Source organism: Oryctolagus cuniculus, chromosome 11, assembly GCF_051225735.1.
Source record: "Oryctolagus cuniculus isolate XC-2025 breed Fujian yellow rabbit chromosome 11, ASM5122573v1, whole genome shotgun sequence".
NCBI classification, from domain to species: domain Eukaryota; kingdom Metazoa; phylum Chordata; class Mammalia; order Lagomorpha; family Leporidae; genus Oryctolagus; species Oryctolagus cuniculus.
In genome coordinates, this window is record NC_142877.1 from 30,920,574 (window position 1) to 30,940,795 (window position 20,222).

At 46.4% G+C, this 20,222-nt stretch overlaps 1 protein-coding gene and 1 pseudogene across 6 annotated transcripts in view; both read right to left on the reverse strand.

Moving 5' to 3' along the window:
• The window catches only part of FERMT1 (FERM domain containing kindlin 1), a 55,467-nt gene that overhangs the window by 26,825 nt on the left and 8,420 nt on the right, over nt 1-20,222 (reverse strand). For 3 of the 5 annotated variants that reach the window (XM_008256296.5, XM_089307265.1, XM_089307266.1), the window contains exons 4-9: nt 19,529-19,675; nt 17,833-18,046; nt 15,831-15,933; nt 3,515-3,622; nt 2,913-3,044; nt 1,288-1,337 (exon numbers count right to left, since the gene is read on the reverse strand). In XM_008256296.5, coding sequence (XP_008254518.3) covers nt 1,288-1,337; nt 2,913-3,044; nt 3,515-3,622; nt 15,831-15,933; nt 17,833-18,046; nt 19,529-19,675 — 754 coding nt within the window. Of the gene's footprint in view, nt 1-1,287; nt 1,338-2,740; nt 2,828-2,912; nt 3,045-3,514; nt 3,623-11,128; nt 11,246-15,830; nt 15,934-17,832; nt 18,047-19,528; nt 19,676-20,222 lie in introns of those variants that run through there. The other 2 variants (XR_016215902.1, XM_089307267.1) reach the window with 2 other exon arrangements.
• LOC100341416 (large ribosomal subunit protein eL29 pseudogene) lies at nt 8,921-9,853 on the reverse strand (annotated as a pseudogene). The gene has a single exon (XR_016215903.1). The product of XR_016215903.1 is annotated as a large ribosomal subunit protein eL29 pseudogene (transcript).

Here is a 20,222-nt window from a genome sequence, read left to right on the forward strand (position 1 = left end):
TTTGATTATGAGTCTCAACACTCATTTTATGATTTATTCAGGTTGTTCTGTGATCTAGAACTGCTAACTGTTGGGTCTGCATCCTTTACCTCACATGCTGAGTGATCTTTATGGGGAGTTTGTTTTTTAGGGGGTTATTAAAGCTCCCATTAGCCAAACATGAGAACAACTTTGTGAATTAACAGATGCACAAAAGCTATTCAGGGTGGCATTTAGCGGTGTGGATTCAGGACTTAATTCTAGAACATCATCGCCACTGAAAACTCCCCTATCTTGATTCATCTGCAATGTCCCATCATGTGTGATCGCAATGAGGTTCATGAAGAGCTTACAGTCTATGACAATCTCATTTCTTTGTAGAAGACTCAGGAATACTTTATAAAGATGTGTTTGTGGTTCAGAGTGTTACCATCTTTTTGTAGTTCAGACTATACCAATAGGAGTCAACTGTGCCTTCAAGTCTTTATACCACGGAAGTTAAATTAATGATCCTATTGTTTTAACAAACAAATCTTAGAAACTCAGGGCTAAATACTGTTACCTTTGGGCACCTGTTCTCATGATATGCATTGTTCATTGTCTCCAAGTTTTTCTTTGCATCTTGTATTATCAACCCCAGCTGCCCCCACGGAAGTCTCCCTTTGTTAAGAAAGTCAACAAACCATAAAGGGATACACTAACTGATAGACCTTCCAAAGACCTTATTTCTTTCATCTTGACACACTTTGGCACCAACCCAAAGGTGGCGGTCCTTTCTTTCTGTGGCAGGGGAAGGAAACCCCACAACGTTTCTCTGCCTGTTTAAGTTTCCGATCAACCTTAGGTGACTGGGCAACTTATGAGAAGCAAAGAGGAGAAAGAAGATAAACGAGCTGACTACTTTACATAAACTGGAATCAAAGCTCTAGAGACGATGATTTCCAGGTTGTAAAAGAACCTTCCCACTGGGAACTCCAGTCTGGCGTATGTGTTCGTTAAGTGGACGCTGGTCCTGTTTCTACCACCATTAACTAAGCACCCACCAAATGGCTCACAAGCATTATTTTATCTAATCTTCCCAAAAAATCCAAGAAGGGGGTTTGTCCCCATTTTATGTATCAGGACACTGGAGGCCCAGAGGCCTAAAAGCATTGGCGAGGTCACCTTGCTGGTGCATGTGGTGGAACAAGAATTCAACCCATTGTCTGACTGTGAACTTACCTAGTGGATGTGCAATGTGAAATTTCAGACTCTTTACCTACAATGTTTTTTTAGAAGTAACCCCTTCCCCCCTTAAGGGTTACTCACCTAAATAATTTGAGGCTGTCAGTGAGTTTAGGGATATCAGTGATGTCCTCCTGAGGAAAGACAAGCGACATTTCATGAGCAGGGATTTCATACATGTGGAGCTCATAGCTCATATCTACATCGGCACTGTCCAACATGGCAGCCACTTGCTGCACATAGCTATTTAAATTCGAATGAATTCAAATGAAAGAAAATGAAAAATTCAAGTCTATTCACCCAACTACACTTCTGGTGGTTACCTCGGTGGGTGTGGGTTTGGGGGAGGATGGGGGGACACAGGGCACATGCAGGGGCTCCAGGGTCAGTGGGTCAAGTTCCACTGCTTCCCTTGGGTGGTATCTTGCACGTTCGTTAAATATAATTTGTTAAGCTGTACATTTATCTTTTTCCACTTTTCTGTGCATGTCATACATCACAAAAACATAAAAAAAAATTGACGAAGCACTCCCTGCATCTACCATTCCAGTTAAAAATTGTAGTTACAAGTGACTTTTCTGTAGAAACCAAATATTTTGCAATTATTACCTTAGAGGGAGTAACTCTTACTACCTCAGGTCACTGATTAAACTCTCAAAAGGAACTTGGTTCAAAGTTCATGTTGGTGCTTGTTTTCAAACTGAAAAGCCTATTGTTTGGTGTCACATAAAAAATATTGAGGGAGGAGGAATTGTTTATTTATTCCCAGATGGATCACTTTCCTGTTGCATTAATTCAATGGAGGAAGCAGACAAGAGAACTTCAATTTAATGGGCCAACTCTGCATAAATGTGAAACAAGGCTTTGCATCTTTCCAGAACCCTGGCATTTAGTTTGTTTTAAGCATTGGCTCTTGCATTCCAATTTCTTATTTTAAGGCAATTAATGATAAGAGAACCCACACTCAGTACATAAGAATACAGTGACTCATTCTTACCCATTATTATTTCGATCCAATTACAAGGGGCCCACCTGTCTGAGTCAATGCAATTAAACTAATAATTACTCTCATGGTTGAAGAAGTTAAAGAACAGGGGAGGCAATGGGTGAATCAAACAGGAGGGGCATTGCAATTGCAAGACTGCCATTCAGTCAAGCAAGAGATGATAAAAGTTTTATTTCTTTATGCTTTGCCTAGGGTTTTGCTTATTTATTTCCTGAAGTCAGAAGGGTTCAGGGATGTTTGAGAATGTCTTAGACAAAGGCCTCACTCCTATCAGCCGTGCTGGGCACATATGTGAGAAAGTAAACGGATAGTAACACTTTATATTTGTCCGCATTTTCTCCATTCCCACAGCGGCCGTGCAGTAGGCAGGGGCCCTTTCTAGACTTCAGTTTAGGGACCGATTCCGTGTTCTGAGCAGCTGAAGCGGGGCCCTCAGCTGTCTTCCCTTCCCACCGCGCCAGTGGATCCCAGGATGAGCACCGGACACTCGTAGTAAGGAACACATCTCCCAGTCCTTTCCTAAGACCTGACCTGGGAAGGCTTGGCAGTTCTTGCCACATTTCAGTTGGTCGAGGGAAAAGCACGGCTTCCGTTTTTCAAAATCGGCTGGAACGTCTCCTAGTATTAATAAAGGAAAGGTAATCTCTATTTGCCAGTGAGTCAGAGCGGAGTCACGATTCTGAGTTTCGTGAAATGTTCATACCAGAGCGTTCTCTGCTTTTCCACCTTCCAGCGTCACTTCCAGGTGAGAAAGCGCCGCTTCGACCTCATCAACCTCAGACTCGCTCGTAAAATCCTGAGTTTCCGCGGACAGGGACAGTTTGCTGATGTGATACTACGACAAAAGCGGAGGTTTTAGAAATGTCATGTGTGAAATCTGTATACCTTAAATAAAATAAAAAGGAAAATAACGTATATACTTTAAGTTGGCAGGAAGGGCAAGCAAAAAAAAAATCATGCACATAAATAAATCCATGTGCGATTTTTTTTTAAATTAAATAATTCCCCTGGGATACTGAGCGGCCCTTGAAAGGAAGAGCTACTTCCGGTGCAGGACAATTGACGTGGGATCTGAGTCACTCTGGCATTGTTGTCCCCTCATGGGGACACCGATGGTGCTTGCAGTAGGAAAGGAGAGAGACTGCAAGACCATTGCCTCACGGTGGTGCAGATTGTTTTAAGGAGCATTTTAAGTTTAAGTTTACTCCCCTCACTTGAGCTCTTTCTTACACTGGAAGAACACGAGTGTAAGCGGCACACGCTTGGCTCATCTCCGTCCGGAGAAAAGCCGCCAACCTCCCCTACCTGCAGCGCTGCGAAGATCAGCATCTCCTCCTCTGTGCAGTCGATTTCTTCTAAGAGGACGGCCCACCTGGCTTGCTCATAGAGTTGGTTGATTCGGACAGCGTCGTACTAGAGACAAAAACAGATGTGCGTGAGTGTGCACTTCTAGTTCACTAGATTTAAAAAAAAAAAAATCTGAACCAACTCAAGACAGTCTCAGGTGCGATACGCTTCAGCCCGGGGAGCAGAACCGAACACTCGGCAGCTCTCTGCTGCTCCAGCTCCTTTTCCTGTTGATTTCAGAACTTTCTTCTCCCAAGTATTTTCCAGAGCTTCTTCACGGGGCCGAACTGACTCGTCTTTGATTCCATGATTTCCGCTCTCTTTCGCCCCACTTCCGTGGGTAGGAGACGGGTACCGGAAATGGTTATGTGACAAACAGTGTGAAGGAGGAGGGCCCTCCCTGCCAATCCGCACGCCCAGTGTGATCCCAAGCAGAACGCGATGGGGATCACTTTTTTCTCTTTCCGCTCCCCTCTCTCCCTCCCTCCATCCCTTCCTTCCTTTTCTTTTCTTTTCTTTCTTTTCTTTTTTTTTTTGACAGGCAGAGTTAGACAGTGAGAGAGAGAGAGACAGAGAGAAAGGTCTTCCTTCCGTTGGTTCACCCCCCAAATGGCTGCTACAGTTGGAGCTGTGCTGATCCGAAGCCAGGAGCCAGGTGCTTCCTCCTGGTCTCCCATGTGGGTGCAGGCTCCAAGGACTTGGGCCATCCTCCACTGCCTTCCCGGGTCACAGCAGAGAGCTGGACTGGAAGAGGGGCAACCGGGACTAGAAGCCGGTGCCCATATGGGATGCTGGTACTACAGGCAGAGGATTAACCAAATGAGCCACGTTGCCAGCCCTTCCTTTCTTTTTAAAACAGTTGCACACATGAGTGAGAACGTGCAACACTCTTCCTTCTGTGCTTGGCTTATTTCCCTGAAGTTCCCCCAGTTCCATCCACGCTCTGGCAAATGCCAGGATGGCCTTCCCTGTTTTAGGGCCTAATATGTCATCATATACGTTGACTACAGTTTCTTTACCCATCTGAGAAAAGGACTATGTTCCAGTTTTATTCTAACTTCTCCTTAGGTTTGATTTTGTGAAAAATTAATTGAAATTGCGGTAATTCACATGTGCTGTTTAACCCTTTCGCAGCTTGGATCTCAGTGGCACTCATTGCATTTACAATGTGGTGGCCAGCACCATTGTCCAGTGACAAAACTCTCATCTCGCGAAACCAAAACTCTGTACCCATGAAACAATAAACTCCTTTGTTTGATTTTTTTTTTTATAGTGAGTGTACATTGTGTTATGTCCTTTGGAAAAAAAGTTGAGAAAAACAGAGGAGGAATAGAAAGAGTGCTGAGTGCATTTATCATGCATTGATTAGCATTTGTTTATTTTTCCTGCATGCAGTGGGAGAAGCTGATAGGGAATGTAAAAGTCTGAAGCCAGCCAAACCAGTGGTGAGCAGCTCAGGAGGAATGTGACTTTGGCCCCTGGCATGGTCCTTCTCAGCATGTCCACAGGTGCTGGGGACAAGGGACAGACAGAACCGAGTGTGGAGAACTCGAGGGGCTGAACATCTGTCTTTGTTTTATGAACTTGGCCAGGTGTCATTGAACAGCTTGGAAACTGCCCCTCCCCCCAACAAACAAAACCAAAACATGCAAGAATATTCACACAGCGTTATTCAGAACAGCCCCAAACTGGAAATGTTCAATGCTCCTCAACTCGTGAGTGGGTGAGATGCCACTTGGCAATCCAACAGCGTGCATGACTGATACTGGCAACACCACACACACCTCAAAACGTCATGCCTGAAAAGAATGCAGATGCTGAAGATTACCTATAGGGCCAGCGTTGTGACACCGGCATCCCATATGGGCACCGCTTCTACTTCCCATCCAGCTCCCTGCTAAGGACTTGGGAAAAGCAGCAGAAGATGGCCCAAGTGTTTGGGCCCTGTACCCACATGGGAGACCCAGATGAGGCTCCTGGATCCTGGCTTCCACCAGGCTCTTCCTCAGTCTATGTAGCCATCTGGGGAGTGAAACAGCAGATGGAAGATCTCTCTCTCTCTCTCTGACTTTTAAATAAATAAATGAATCTTAAAAAAAAAAAAAAAACCACCTATTATAAGTCCATCTCTATGACATTTCTAGAAAAGGCAAAATTTGGGACAGCAAATCAGTAGAGGCAGGGGTCAGAGACTGATCAAAAATGAGTCTAAAGACACTTTTTGAGCCGGCGCCGTGGCTCACTAGGCTAATCCTCCACCTTGCGGCGCCGGCACACCGGGTTCTAGTCCCGGTTGGGGCGCCGGATTCTGTCCCGGTTGCCCCTCTTCCAGGCCAGCTCTCTGCTATGGCCAGGGAGTGCAGTGGAGGATGGCCCAGGTGCTTGGGCCCTGCACCCCATGGGAGACCAGGAAAAGCACCTGGCTCCTGGCTCCTGCCAGGATCAGCGCGGTGCGCCGGCTGCAGCGGCGGCCATTGGAGGGTGAACCAACGGCAAAAAGGAAGACCTTTCTCTCTGTCTCTCTCTCTCACTGTCCACTCTGCCTGTCAAAAAAAAAAAAAAAAAAAAAAAAAAAAAAAAGACACTTTTTTAGGTGACAGAAGTGTTTTTTTTTTTTTTTTTTTTTTTTTTTTTTTGACAGGCAGAGTGGACAGTGAGAGAGAGAGAGAGAGAGAGAAAGGTCTTCCTTTGCTGGCTGTTGGTTCACCCTCCAATGGCCGCCGTGGCCAGCGCGCTGCGGCCGGCGCACCGCACTGATCCGATGGCAGGAGCCAGGTACTTTCCTGGTCTCCAATGGGGTGCAGGGCCCAAGCACTTGGGCCATCCTCCACTGCACTCCCGGGCCACAGCAGAGAGCTGGCCTGGAAGAGGGGCAACCGGGAAAGAATCCGGCGTCCCGACTGGGACTAGAACCCGGTGTGCTGGCGCCGCAAGGCGGAGGATTAGCCTAGTGAGCCACGGCGCTGGCCAGAAGTGTTTTAAAACTGGATTGTGGGGGCAGGCTGTGGCTCAGTGGTTAACTAACTGCTTGGGATTCCACGTCCTACAATGGGGGGCCTAGTTCAGTCCCAGCTCCTCTACTTCCCAAGCAGCTTCCTGATAATGTGAACCCTGGAGGTGGCAGGTGATGGTTCAAGTACTTGTGTCCCTGCCACCCAAGGGGGAGACCTGGGCAGAGTTCAGGGCTCCTGACTTTGGCCTGGCCCAGCCCTGGCTGTTGTGGGATTTAGGGGAGTGAACCAGTGGATAGAAGATTTCTCTTAGTCTGTTTCTCTGCCTTTCAAATAAAATGGAAATAAATGAACAAAAGATTTGAAGATTCAGGCTTCCTGGACAATGCCTTAAAAAAAACGCCACACAGAATTGTGGTGATGATTGTGTACTTGTGTAACCTTACTAAGCATCATCATATTGTATACTTACAGTAAGTAAGTTTTATTGTATGTGTGTTATGGTGCAATTAAGGCAAGACAACTCAAATTCCCACATACACGGTGCACACCAAAAAACCAGGCAGACAACCCCCAGCTACTCCTTCCCCCAAAAACCCACCCCAGTTCACTAGTTCACTGTTTACAGACAAAACCGGAAGAGTATGTGCAGCCCGTGGAATGTGAAATGGCTTAACTGTCCTACGTGGCTGGCTGTCTCTCTGTCAGCCACTCGGTCCCAGCATTTACAACCCGAATGCTGCAGGAGTTTCGGTGCGAGTAAGTTACATCCCTCAGTCAGGATTCTCTCACGTGTAGTTAATAAGGATTTAACACATTTCGTTAAAGTTTCCACACTTGAACATTCTTACATTACCCACAAGCCAAATACAGCAATTCTCCAAAAGAATATTAATTACATAAAAATTACCTAGATTTACAAATTCACAACGTGGGTATACGGTGTCTACAATAAGACGTCCTCACTCTGTGAGACACCCTGTGTCTCAATGGGGACACAGGATTGCTCTGTGGCATCCGGCACAGCACGAGGACTTCCTCTTAGGAGGCCCGTCCATGTTCCCAGCGAGCCACTGGGGCATCACGAGGTTCTGGGTCTTCCCCAGGTCATTCCCAGGCATCCCATGGATCCTTCCCTCTCTGTGAACTCTTGCAGCCGGTTCTGCAGAGCCTCGGAAACACACGTTTCTCTGGCTGGGGACTGGCTACTTACACTCTCCTCAGTCCTAGATTATCTTCGTTTCCTGGCCAACCAAAAATACAAACCCCACGCTGGAAGCACATAGATCCTGCCACTTGCTCTCCTTGAACCCCTCTTTCTAGTCAATTCAAGAAACCCTCCTCTCCTTCCACCAACCAACAATGAAGAGATAACCAAACCTGCCCACCATGGCCTCCACACTCTCAAGAAGGGGCTACTATTTATACTTCCTCACTTCAGTTTCTCCATTAGCCCAGGGGCTGCTCTCAATGCCCTTTAGTCCTGTTATTAAAATGGATGCATTTCTTTTCTTACTGGACATGAGAACACTATGGACTATCAGAGTTACAAAAAGGCCTTTGTTTTTTTAACTCTGATATTTAGGGCATATTTAAAAGGAACATAAGAGCATACCCTGGATGGATTTTGAATGAATTCAGATGGGAAAAAAAAGGAGCACAATAAAAAGTTAGTCTCCCTCTTTCCTTGTTCCCCACAAATGGTAGCTATTCCATGGGCAGTTTTGCACTGTACTTTGTTCATATGAAAATGTACCTTGAGTATGTTGCATGTCAAGAGACCTGATTCATTCTTTTTAACAACATAGTGTGGGTATAGCAACAAACGTAACCTTTTCCCTACTGGCAGATGTTTAGATCGTTTCTAATGTCTTCCTAAAACAAATAATGTAGTAAAAACTTTGTGTACACACTTAACAATAGGCATGTGTGAACATAAGTGCACTATAAATACTTGGGAGTAGATTTGCTGCGTCAAAGTCGTGGAAGTCTACGTCCATAGATATTGCCAAATTACCTTCCATAGAAGCCAGATCAGCTTAAACTTTGACCAATAAGCAATGTATGGGAGAACCTGTTTCACCACTCTTGCTAAGACAGTATGTGAAACTCTGATCTTTGCCATTACAAGTTGATTGTAGTTCCTTTAGTAGGAAACATTTGCTCATATTCTTTGATCATTAGCCTCATGGGTTGTTGATCTTTTTTATTATTGATTTCTAGAGATTCTTTATATGTCAGGGAAATTAGTTCTCTGTTTGCACTATGTGTTGCAAATATATAACTGTGTATATTTTTTTGTCATGCATAATATTTCATTTTTATTAAAATATACTAACCTTTTATGAATTCTGGATTTTTAAATTTTTTTGAGCATATTGTTTTTGAAATGTATTTTAGCATTTAAAAAAAATTTTTTTTTTCCCTGTCTCGGGTTTATTTGTACAAACAGCACAGGAGGACACTAGCCCCACACAGACAGCAGCCCAGGGGTCACACCAGTCCTTCTGCCTTTGCATTGGCAGGCAAAGGCTGTTACTAGGGAGCCTTTGCGGGGGGCTGGGCACCTTTGGGAGGAGCATGAGCCGGAACTGGGGCTGCAGGTGTGGCCTGGGCCTTGGGTTTGGCTTGGGCCTGAGCCTTGGGTTTGGCTTGGGCCTGGGCCTTGGGCTTGGCTTGGGCCTGGGCCTTGGGCTTGCCTTGGGCCTGAGCTTTGGGTTTGGCTTGGGCCTGGGCCTTGGGCTTGGTTTCGGCCTGGGCTTTGGGCTTGGTTTCGGCCTGGGCTTTGGGCTTGGTTTCAGCCTGGGCCTTGCCTTTGCCCTTGCTCTTGATCTGAGCTTGAGCTTGGGCCTTGATTTGAGCCTTGACCTTGCCCTTGATTTGGGGCTCAGTCTTGGCCTTTGCCTTGGTCTGTGGCCGGGATAGCCTGAGACCCCTAGCAATGCGGGCACGGGCACGCCTTCCAAGCTTGGGGTGGGCAATGTAGGCAAGCCGATCGAGCTTCCGGCTGACACCCTTCGGGATCGTGGGCTTTACTTCCTTAGGCTTGACCAGGGCCTTGATAGCTTCAGCACGCGCAGCCATAGCCTTGGCGTTGTTGGCCTGCATCTTCTTCAGGCCCTTCTTGTTGTGCTTCTTGGCAAAACGCATGTTCCTCAGGAACTTGGGGTCCACCCCTTTCAAAGACTCGTATCTTTGTGATCGCGGTTTCTTGATGCCATTTCTGTGCCATTTTTGGGACTGGTTGTGCGTGGTGTGGTTCTTGGACTTGGCCATGTCTGCACCCTGCCGCCACCCGTGAGCTATGGATGGTGTCGGATGCCACGGGGGCCAACGTTTTTAAATTTTTTGAGCATATTGTTTTTGAAATGTATTTTAGCATTTAAAAATTTTTTTTGTTTGTTCATTTTGTTTGGAAGGGAAAGAGATGGGAGAGAAAAAGAGCGGGAGAGAAAAAGAGAGGGAGAGTAAAAAGGTGAGAGAAAGAGAGAGATCTGTATTCTATCTGCTGGTTCACTCCTTAAATGCCCACAACAGCTGGGCTGGACCAGGCTGAAACCAGGAGCCAGGTACTCATTCCAGATCTTCCACGTGGTGGCAGGGCTTCAATGACCTGAGCCATTTCCTGATGCCTCCCAGGGTGTGCATTAGCTGAAAGCTGAAATCAACAGAGATAAGACTGGAAGCAGGTACTCCAATGTGGATGCAGGCCCCCCAGGCAACATCTTCACCACTGCACCAGATTCCTGCCCTGAAGACATTTTATATCTCCAAGACATAATCAGCACATTACGTTCAACCTGTGGACTATCTGCCTTGCTCCTCTGAAAGTCAAAAGACATTCCCTAGTCCTTATTATGGAACTTGTTCCTATTAGCAGGGTGTCTTGTATGTGTACAGCGGTTTCTTGGGGACCAGCTTTGCTCTTGATTTGGTTGTAGAGTCTATGAAAATGTAAACTACACCTTAAATTTCTATAGCTCCCTTCATCTACACAGCACATACGAGAGTCTTGTACTTTGTAGCACCTGTAACTCCAGGAGGAGAGGGAACAACTCTGGGATGGTTGGGATCATTGTTGTTGTGCCCCAAAGCCTTGTCCTGCTAACTCGAGTGTTCTTTGGGTTGGCAGCTGCCTTTTGGCTGTTCCGATTCAAACAGATTTTACCTGACAGGCAAGAAAGAGAGGGCTCTTTACAAAGTAAGTGAGCAGAGGCTGATACCCAGGAGTCTAGGACAACAGCACAAGGACCTTCACTTTTGGGGTCTTTGTCTCCTTCTGGTAATATAAGCCCTTTGACTTCCTCCACTTGTTAGATGAATGCATAGTTAACATTGCCCCTCCATGTTCAAGATTCACCACGTCTGGAAGCTTGGCTGATGACGTCACTCACACGCTCCTGACAACTTTTCAGCTGTAGGTGACTACACTGATATTTTTTAGCATTAAGTTCAATTCTGAAGCACAGGTTTTAACAGGTAATCTCTTGGCAAGGAAACTGCTGCAAGTCCCCAAGGGTCAGGGAGATGCTACCATTCATTGATCAGATGCCTGAGCTGGGAAGCTTGGACTCTCACAGCACCTTGCAGGAGCATGCAGGGATGGGGCGGAGGAAAATACCTGAGTTTGCCGTCTACTTGCTGACCAAAACCTGTGAGTGTACTCTGATCAGAGGGACGAGGCCTGAAGTTGTGCAGTACTCAGTTCTGGCTCAGAGAAATGGGCAGTTGATGTGATCAGGGACAAACAAAAGCTCCCTTCCGGAAGGACTTCCTCGAATGCGATCCCAGCACACGGGTTCTGAAGCTGAGATTGCTCAGCTGAGGAGTGTGAAGTCAACCAGTGCATGACCCTGGAGCAAACACAACATCTGCATTTGGCCAAGGTATAATGGAAATTTAGCATTTCCTTCTGTGATGAATGTAGGCAAAACTCCACAGTACTGCAGAGTTCTTGTGACTTTGTAACAACTCAAATCACAGGTGTTCCCTCTTGTTTCACAGTTATTGCTGTTGTCTTCAAATAATACATATTATATAATCATGCATATTATTGCCTCAAATTAATGGCAGTTATGAGACCAGCCACAGGATTTTATCCTATTCATTAAAAATCACATGCATAATTATACCTATTTTGAAAAAGATTTTGTTCACTATAATTTAATATATTTTATTTTCTAACCTTATTAATTTTATTTAATTTTAGAACTTTATTCTAATGTCTGACATTTTTGGGTTAGTTCTTGGCATATGGTATTAGCGTAATAAGTAAATGAATAAGCAAAAATCAGATGAGGCACAAGTTGGAAGAGATAAGATGAGGCCAAATCACTGCCATAGCAATGAGATGAGGCACAGGAATATTTTTCTTACATATTGTCTAATTTCAGAAAAAAAATTAAGGCTGCTTTCTAGAATAGATAGCATACAACACAATTGCTTAGATTAACTGAAAATCAAGTAAGGAAAAACTAAAGTTGAGTTGGGAGTGAGGCTCACAAATGAAATCACAGATCATGTATGGATTTGGTTCTAGCAGCAAAGCAAAAAAGAGAATGCAGAGAGTTGCATAATTCATGCTACTTTTTTAAAAAGAAAATCAAAACACTATTTAGGAGAAACAGTATTGTAATTTCTCCTAAGGGTTTTACAAAGAAGAGGCAAAATTTTCCCTTCTGCCATGATTCAGTGGGAGTTATGCATTTCCCATGGGTATTACCTTGGGTCTAACCCAAAGACTGAGCAGAAGCCTCTCCACAGAAATGAATAAGATTGATTTGGAAGAAGATGCCAATTAGGGAAACAGTGAGAACCAAATGGACCTTTGAAGGCCAGACATACTATCAGGACCAAGGAGAAGACAGCGCCACAAGAGACAGAAACACTGCTGCACAGAACGGCTGCCCGAGGCAAGCTTCTCACACAGGTGCCTAGCAGAGAAGAGCAAAGAGCAACGGAACTGGGCTGGGAGCAGCTCAGTGAAGTCACCACAGGGTGTTTAACCACTGACTCGGAGCCCATTCAGTGGCTAGTGAGGAACACGGAAGGACAGAAGTTCAAAGGCCTTATCTCAGCCCACATTAGTTGTCCCAATAAACCTCTGGTGGGGTGGGAGGTGTGCACTGAAAATGGAGGTGGTAACCACCTGGCGGCTTCATTTATCTAGACAATCCCTGTTACTTATCATCAAAGATTTGGCAAGCACACAAACGAAAGTCTTGCCTGTACTACCACATGGTCATGGCTTGCTCATGGGAACTTCCCCTTCACCTTGGCCTCTGAAAACACCCTTCTGTGGGGAGCAACCCGGACTGGACTGAGTTACTGGAATTAAGACTTATTCTGTGCATCTGCTCTCCCACAATATGGCGCTGGGAGAGAAGTAAACAGCTTCCGCACAGCTGCCTCCAGTTCAACCAATAAACTGTAGGACTTGCTCCTGATTGGAGAGCAGCGTACTCGGCGTGTGGGCAGCCGAGTTGGGATTGGCGGAGGAGGACTATAAAGGAAGAGAGAGACGGCATGCACCAGGAACATCTAAGGGGAACATCTAAGGGGAACACCTGTGCAGCCCCCGAGAGAGCCGGCCGGCGGTGTGCCGCTCCCCCGCGGAAGTGGGGAATGTGGCAGGGGGAACCACCCTTCCACGGAGGTGGAAGGGTCGGTAGCCAACCCGGGAAGAACCAGCAGCAAACCCGGGAAGGGCCGAGCAGACGAAAGAACAGCGCAGGGTCCTGTGTCATTCCTCCATGAAGAGGGGGAGCGACATAATGGTGCCGTGACTCGGATATGAAGCCTAGGCAGGGTTTAGTGTCGTTCCCCCACGAAGACGGGGAGCGACATAATGGTGCCGTGACTCGGATAGGAAACCTAGGACGGATAGGAAACTTAGGAGGAAAGAAATGGGAAAATACCGGAGAGAGAGACTAGCAAACAGCCTAGGGAAAAGCTGGATGGAAAAGGTGCCGGAAGAAGCTATTGAAAGCCTAGGCATAGACTCGGATATGGACTGTGGGAAAGAAGTTAGGATTGAAAGCGAAAGTGAAAGCTTTCATAGACTCGGATGCGGACTATGGCGGGGAAGCTAGGAGATTGAAAGCGAAAGTGAAACCTGGAGGAGGCTTGGACTCGGATACGGACTGTGGGGAGTAGCCAGGAGAAATGAGAGGAATATTGTTGGAAGAAAACTTAAGGAAACATACCGGGTAGAGAAAAATGTTAGGGAGGATGAAGCCGCGAGTGCAGGCCGAGGCGGAGACATAAGCCACCTTGGAATTCTTCAAGTCACCCCGGGGAGCAAGAGGCGAAGATCTGGAACCAGAGGCAGAGACGTGGGCCGCCAGGTTGAAATTCGCCAGGTTAGTCCGGGGAACTTGGACTGAATGCCGGTGGTGGCGGAAACATTCGCGGAAGCCGCCGCGTGCAGAGAGAGCACGGGGCGTGAATAGATAGGGAACGCGGGGCTGGCGCGAGGCCGTGGTGCGGGCGCGAAGTGCGTGGAGACCGCGGAGCGTGCGCGCAGAGCCGGGAACCCGCTGGCGGGGCGAGGCGCCGGGAAGCCGCGCAGAGCCGTGAAGCTGCCGTGGGGCGAGGTGCCGAGAAGCAGCCTCGGGGCGGGCGCCGCCGGGAAGCCGCAGGGATAAGAGAAACAGAAGTTTAGAAGTAAAATGAGAGAAATAGGAATGCTGGAAGATAGAAGTAAAATGGGAGAAATAGGAATGCCCGGAGATAGAGAAATAGAGAAATAGAAAGGCCTCCCCACAACATGGCAATGAGAGAGCTTGGATTCGGTCTGCCCGATTAGTGAGGCGATGAGCACCTGAGGCGGCTAGCAGCTTATGCGCCGCAGGTCACCGAAGACAGGCACAAATTAACATCAATAAGGCCTCCCCACAACACTGCAATGTGAGAGCTTGGATTCGGTCTGCCTTATTAAGTGAGGCGATGAGCACCTGCGGCGGCTAGCAGCTTATGCGCCGCAGGTCACCGAAGACAGGCACGAATTAACATCAGTAAGGCCTCCCCACAATACAGCAATTAGGAGGCTTGGATTCGGTCTGCCTGATTAAGGCGGTAAGCACCAGCAAGCAGCTCGACCAGAGTATGAGCTGCAGGTCACCGAAGATAGGCACGAACCAACACTAATAAGTCTCCCCCACAATACGGCAATGAGAAGGCTTGGATTCGGTTTGCCTGATTGTTAGGGCTTGTAAGCCCCTGCAGGCAGAGCAGAGCATGCGCTGCGGGGCACCGAACACAGGCACGCATCAGCGCCTAAAAACCTCCTCACAACATGGTGAAGAGAGGACCCGGATTCGGTTTGCCTGATTGATAGGACGTGTAAGAACCTGTGGCAACTCTAGCAAGTAGAGCAGAGTGTGTGCTGCGGGACACCGAAGACAGGCGCGTATCAACGCCAAAAAATAAAAAGAAAGGGGGATCTGTGGGGAGCAACCCGGACTGGACTGAGTTACTGGAATTAAGACTTATTCTGTGCATCTGCTCTCCCACAATATGGCGCTGGGAGAGAAGTAAACAGCTTCCGCACAGCTGCCTCCAGTTCAACCAATAAACTGTAGGACTTGCTCCTGATTGGAGAGCAGCGTACTCGGCGTGTGGGCAGCCGAGTTGGGATTGGCGGAGGAGGACTATAAAGGAAGAGAGAGACGGCATGCACCAGGAACATCTAAGGGGAACATCTAAGGGGAACACCTGTGCAGCCCCTGAGAGAGCTGGCCGGCGGTGTGCCGCTCCCCCGCGGAAGTGGGGAATGTGGCAGGGGGAACCACCCTTCCACGGAGGTGGAAGGGTCGGTAGCCAACCCGGGAAGAACCAGCAGCAAACCCGGGAAGGACCGAGCAGACGAAAGAACAGCGCAGGGTCCTGTGTCATTCCTCCATGAAGAGGGGGAGCGACATAATGGTGCCGTGACTCGGATATGAAGCCTAGGCAGGGTTTAGTGTCGTTCCCCCACGAAGATGGGGAGCGACACCTTCCTCCCTAAGCCTCGAAGGCTCCAGCGCCATGAGCCACTTTCTCCCGTTCCTCCACTCCTATGAATCTGCAGCACGCACCACGCAGGGCACAGAGATACAGAGATCCCCAGAGACACCTGCGAACTCAGGGGTCACTCAGCATGCTCACCGGAAACCAACATATGAAATTTCACAGACGAGTGCTCATGGATCAGTGTCACCTTGCAGAACTGAAGAGATCATACACATTCATCCTAATTGTGTTAACTAAGTGACTCAGTTTTGCACTTCCATGCATGCACATTAAAAGGGAAAGAGAAATCGGAAAAGAGGAACGTGTCTTACTTTAGGGTTCAGGTCAAAGAAACTGTAGTATTTAAACCGCAGCAGCAGCTGCTCGTCTTCTTGGATGCCTTGCTCCATAAGGGAGCGGGAGGAGTCCAGCCAGCTGGAAAACAAAAAGCTAGGATGAGATTTAAACGTCAATCATTGTTTGTGCACATCTGTTATGCTATGTTACAGATGAGGGCATTTAAAAATGTGCATGGAAAAATAAATCTAAAAGATACATGGTGCAAAAAGCCTGCAAAAGACATGCAGTTTTTTCATAATATACATTTTCTACAAATTACCAAAACAAACATCTTTTAATTCAATTTCCATGAACTTTTTGAAATACCCTATTAGTTATTACATATATACATATATATATATCCTTGAACAAAATCAAATTACTATAACCCAAACCATATAATAAGTAAGCATATAATAGCTTATGCATTTTATCATATACTTTCACACACATACATACACATACTTCAGAAAGGTACTTCAAGAAGTTCATGGAAAAGTCTGACTTGACTTTGGTGGGTTTTTCCACATAGGACACAATAGGCCATTTTCCATGTAATCTAAAAATCTGTTCTACATCAAAAATTTTTTTTACCAAAACACACCCATAGTTTTAGTTCAACTCTCCATGGAACTTTTTGAAGTGCCCTTGTGTGTCGGTGTGAGTAGTTTTCCCTCCACTCATTGACAGTTTCAGTAACAGAGAAGTGGCCAGGGCAGCTCTCGCGACCTCTGTTTACAGGAGACAAAACTGTGTCTCAGTGACATTAAGGGATCTGTCACACGCTGTGTGGTGCAGCCATCAGGAGACTCTGTCTGCACTAGATCTCCACTGTACCAGGTGGTTCACTTAAAGCCAGCTCAATCTTATTGTCCAGAACTTTTCACAATAAAAGAAATATTCATGTCTGCAGTCTAGTATGTGAGCTTCTAGCCTCAGGTGGCTACCGAGTATTTAAATGTGAATAGTGCTCTATTTTAATTCATTTAAATTCAAATTCAAATTTAGATATCCATATGTGGCTGGTGGTTTCTGTATTGAGTAAAAGATTCCTAAGGTTGAAAAATAAAAACAGATAATGATAAGGAGATGGTGGAGATGAAAAGCTACTAAGACAACCATAAGGGGATGATTGCCATCTAATGTAATGTCATCAAATAAAAATGCCTTGAATGTCTATCGTTTGACACCCTGTGGGGCAACAAGGGTGACCAACAAGTCACCTCCATCCTCCAGGGAGTTGACAGTCCAGCTGGGGAGACCACGCTTCATAATAATAAAGGGCCATTGCGTCTGCGTCCGCGGAGCAAGCGAAATGTCAGCACCACAGGAAAGTGATCGCTCTCGAATGGAGATGTGTGGGAAGGGGACAGGGCAGCCTTAAAGGGAGTGATTGAGCAGTGGAGACTGTCAAGAGGGATGGTCCTAGAGATGCAGCCATGAAAGCAGGTGCAGGGGTGCCCCAGGTCTGAATGGGGGACACAGAGACATCTCTTAAAGAGAATTGAATGCTGCCAACAACTTTGACTTTTAGTGGCAAGGGGGAGCCAAAGAAATGGTGGTTTGGAAAATACTTTGGGTGTGTTTTCTGAATCATTTCAAACAGGGCTCCTGGTCTTGGTGTCTCCTGGGGAGAGAAGTGATATCCTACAAGAGAAGTGGGAGCCCGCGGGCCACCTTGCAGCTCCCCTGCTGGCCTGCAGAGACAACACTCCTGAACTGCCATTCTACAGCCCACAAAATACACTTGCACACCATAGTGGCGAGGAATTAGTATCCAGTATGGTATTCTGTTTTCTAAGCACATACATTCTGTTCTTTTAAAATGTACTGAAATGACCAAAGTCTGCATTCTCCCTCCCTCCCTTTTTGTCGATAAAATCAGCATCAACTTTTGCTAATGATCCCCAGGTCTACTATATTAAAAATTCAACACCCCTCCCCTCGCTTTCATCAGCAGCAGTTCAGAGAGAAGCAAAATGGCCATGTCCTGACCCTGCGTTAAACTTGGCTTTGTCGAGCAGAGTCCGAGGCTGGTACACGTCAGTGAGTGCGTCTGGTGGCTGGGGAGGCTGGCTGAAGGCCAGGATGCTGCAGTTCTGTTCCGTCAGGGGGCTGTCACTGAACCATGTCATGGTGGATGACACGGGTGTTCCGTTGATGGGGTCGTATGTTGGAGTCATGGTCTTACTGTACAAGCCAGGACTTACTGAAAGACAAGGGAGCAGGCATTCTGACGTGAGACTAGGGCAGTGGGGATCCTCAGCAAAATTACTATTCACACTCCTTACACTAAACTGAATTTTGGCCTTCAAGGTTTGTACCACATAGAGGAATCCTATGAGTCACCACGGTAGAGATGAGCTATACACAGGAAGCAGTCTTGTCTCTATATTCAATTCTTGGAAAACATGGGAAATCAGACACAAAAGCTTCCCCAAACTAACCCAGATGAACGTTGGGGTCCATCTCTTCTCTAATAATCCAAAGCTCTCCTCTTTCAGCAGGAGTCTTAGGATGCTCAGTAGAGATCTGGAGCCCTCGCAGCTGTGTTGTGCGCACCTTCTGTGTTTCCCAGCTGCTTCAGCAAAGGGCAGCACTGACCAGTCTTAAGATCCAGCATGCTGATCATCTGACTCTAACCTGCATAAAGTGCAAATACCCTCTTTTTTCTTTGCATTGGAATAGACTTGTCAGGAAGACCTCAATGTTACACGAAAGCTGGAGATTTGATTATTTGCTATAAAAAGGGAATGGTAATACTCCTCCCTAACTTTTATCTGCCCTAGAAAAAAAACTGAATCCAGGAAAGAACCACACAAAAACAGAACCAGGAAGAGAGATGTATATTCAAGGGATCCAACTTTTCTCTTTTCTAAAAATCAGTCTTTTTTTAATCCCAAATTCATGTCCAATTGTACTAAACTTTGTATACATCAGTAACATAAGATATACCATTTTTTAAACGATTTTATTTGCTATTTGTTTGTGAGGTAGAGTTACAGACAGTGATAGGGAGAGACAGAGAGAAAGGCCTTCCATCCACTGGTTCACTCCCCAAATGCCGCAATGGCTGGAGCTGGGTTGATCTGAAGCCAGGAGCTTCTTCCTGGTCTCCCATGTGGGTGCAGGAGCCCAAGGACTTGGGCCATCTTCTATGGCTTTCCCAGGCCACAGCAGAGAGCTGGATTGGGAGAGGAGCAGATTGGACTAGAACCGGCGCCCATATGGGATGCTGGCATGGCATGTGGAGGATTAACCTACTATGCCCTAACACCGGCCCCAAGATACACTATTAAAATAATAGATAACTGGGGCTGGCATGGTGCAGCGGGTAAGGCTACCACTTGCCACTCTGGCATCTCATGTCAGAGTGTCCCAGCCGCTATCCAGTTCCCTGCTAATGTGCCTGGGAGAACTCTGGGCTCCTATCTTCAGCCTGGCTCAGTCCTTGCCATTGCAGCTATTTGGGGAGTAAACCAGCAGAGGGAAGATTCTCTCTCTCTCTGCCTTTCAAAATCAATAAAATAATCTTAAAATTACAGTAATAGATTATTGAGCAGATTTGTTTTTTAAAAATCTGCGATTTTATTCCTCCTTTGGGAGTGTGGGGAGATGAACATTCTTCTGGTGGGTTTTACTCCATATTCACAAATTAAAGCAACGTCAAAACTCGTGCCACAAATCTCACCTGGTGAACCTGAACTTGTTGAAGAACTCTCAAGGTTTAGTACATCTTCAATTACAGATTCCTTATTACTTTTGTCTTTTTTCTTCTTCTTCTTGAAACAGTCACCAGAAAGTTTTAATAAGGACAGTTCTTCTGATCTTCTAATATCTAAATGTAAAATAAAACCCCAAACTAACAAATAACAATTTAAAAGAAGTAAAATGAAAAGCATAAAGAAAATCCCTCCTAAGAGCCATTCTGTGCATTTGAAGCAATTTCTCAGGAAATTCACGAGAAGTAAAGTAACTAGTTGCATCAATTAACAGAAGAGGAACATACGATGGAGAAAATCGTGTCTGGAGATTCAGTCTGATAACATTCCTAGCTTATTTTTTTAATTTTTAAAAAGGTATATTTTATTTATTTGAAAGGCAGAGTTATAGAGAGAGGGGGGAGAGAGAGAGAGAGAGAGAGATGGAGAGAAATCTTCCATCCATTGGTTCACTCCCAAAATGCCTGAAACAGCCAGGGCTGGGCCAAATCCAGGAGCCCAGAGCTCCAGCTGGGTCTCCCACAAGGGTGGCAGGGACCCAAGTACTTGATCCTCACATACTGCCTCCCAGGGCATGAAGTAGCAGGAAGCCGGATTGGAAGCAGAATAGCAGGGACTCGAACCAGCCACTCTGATAATGGCTTTGGGTGTCCTGAGCAGGGA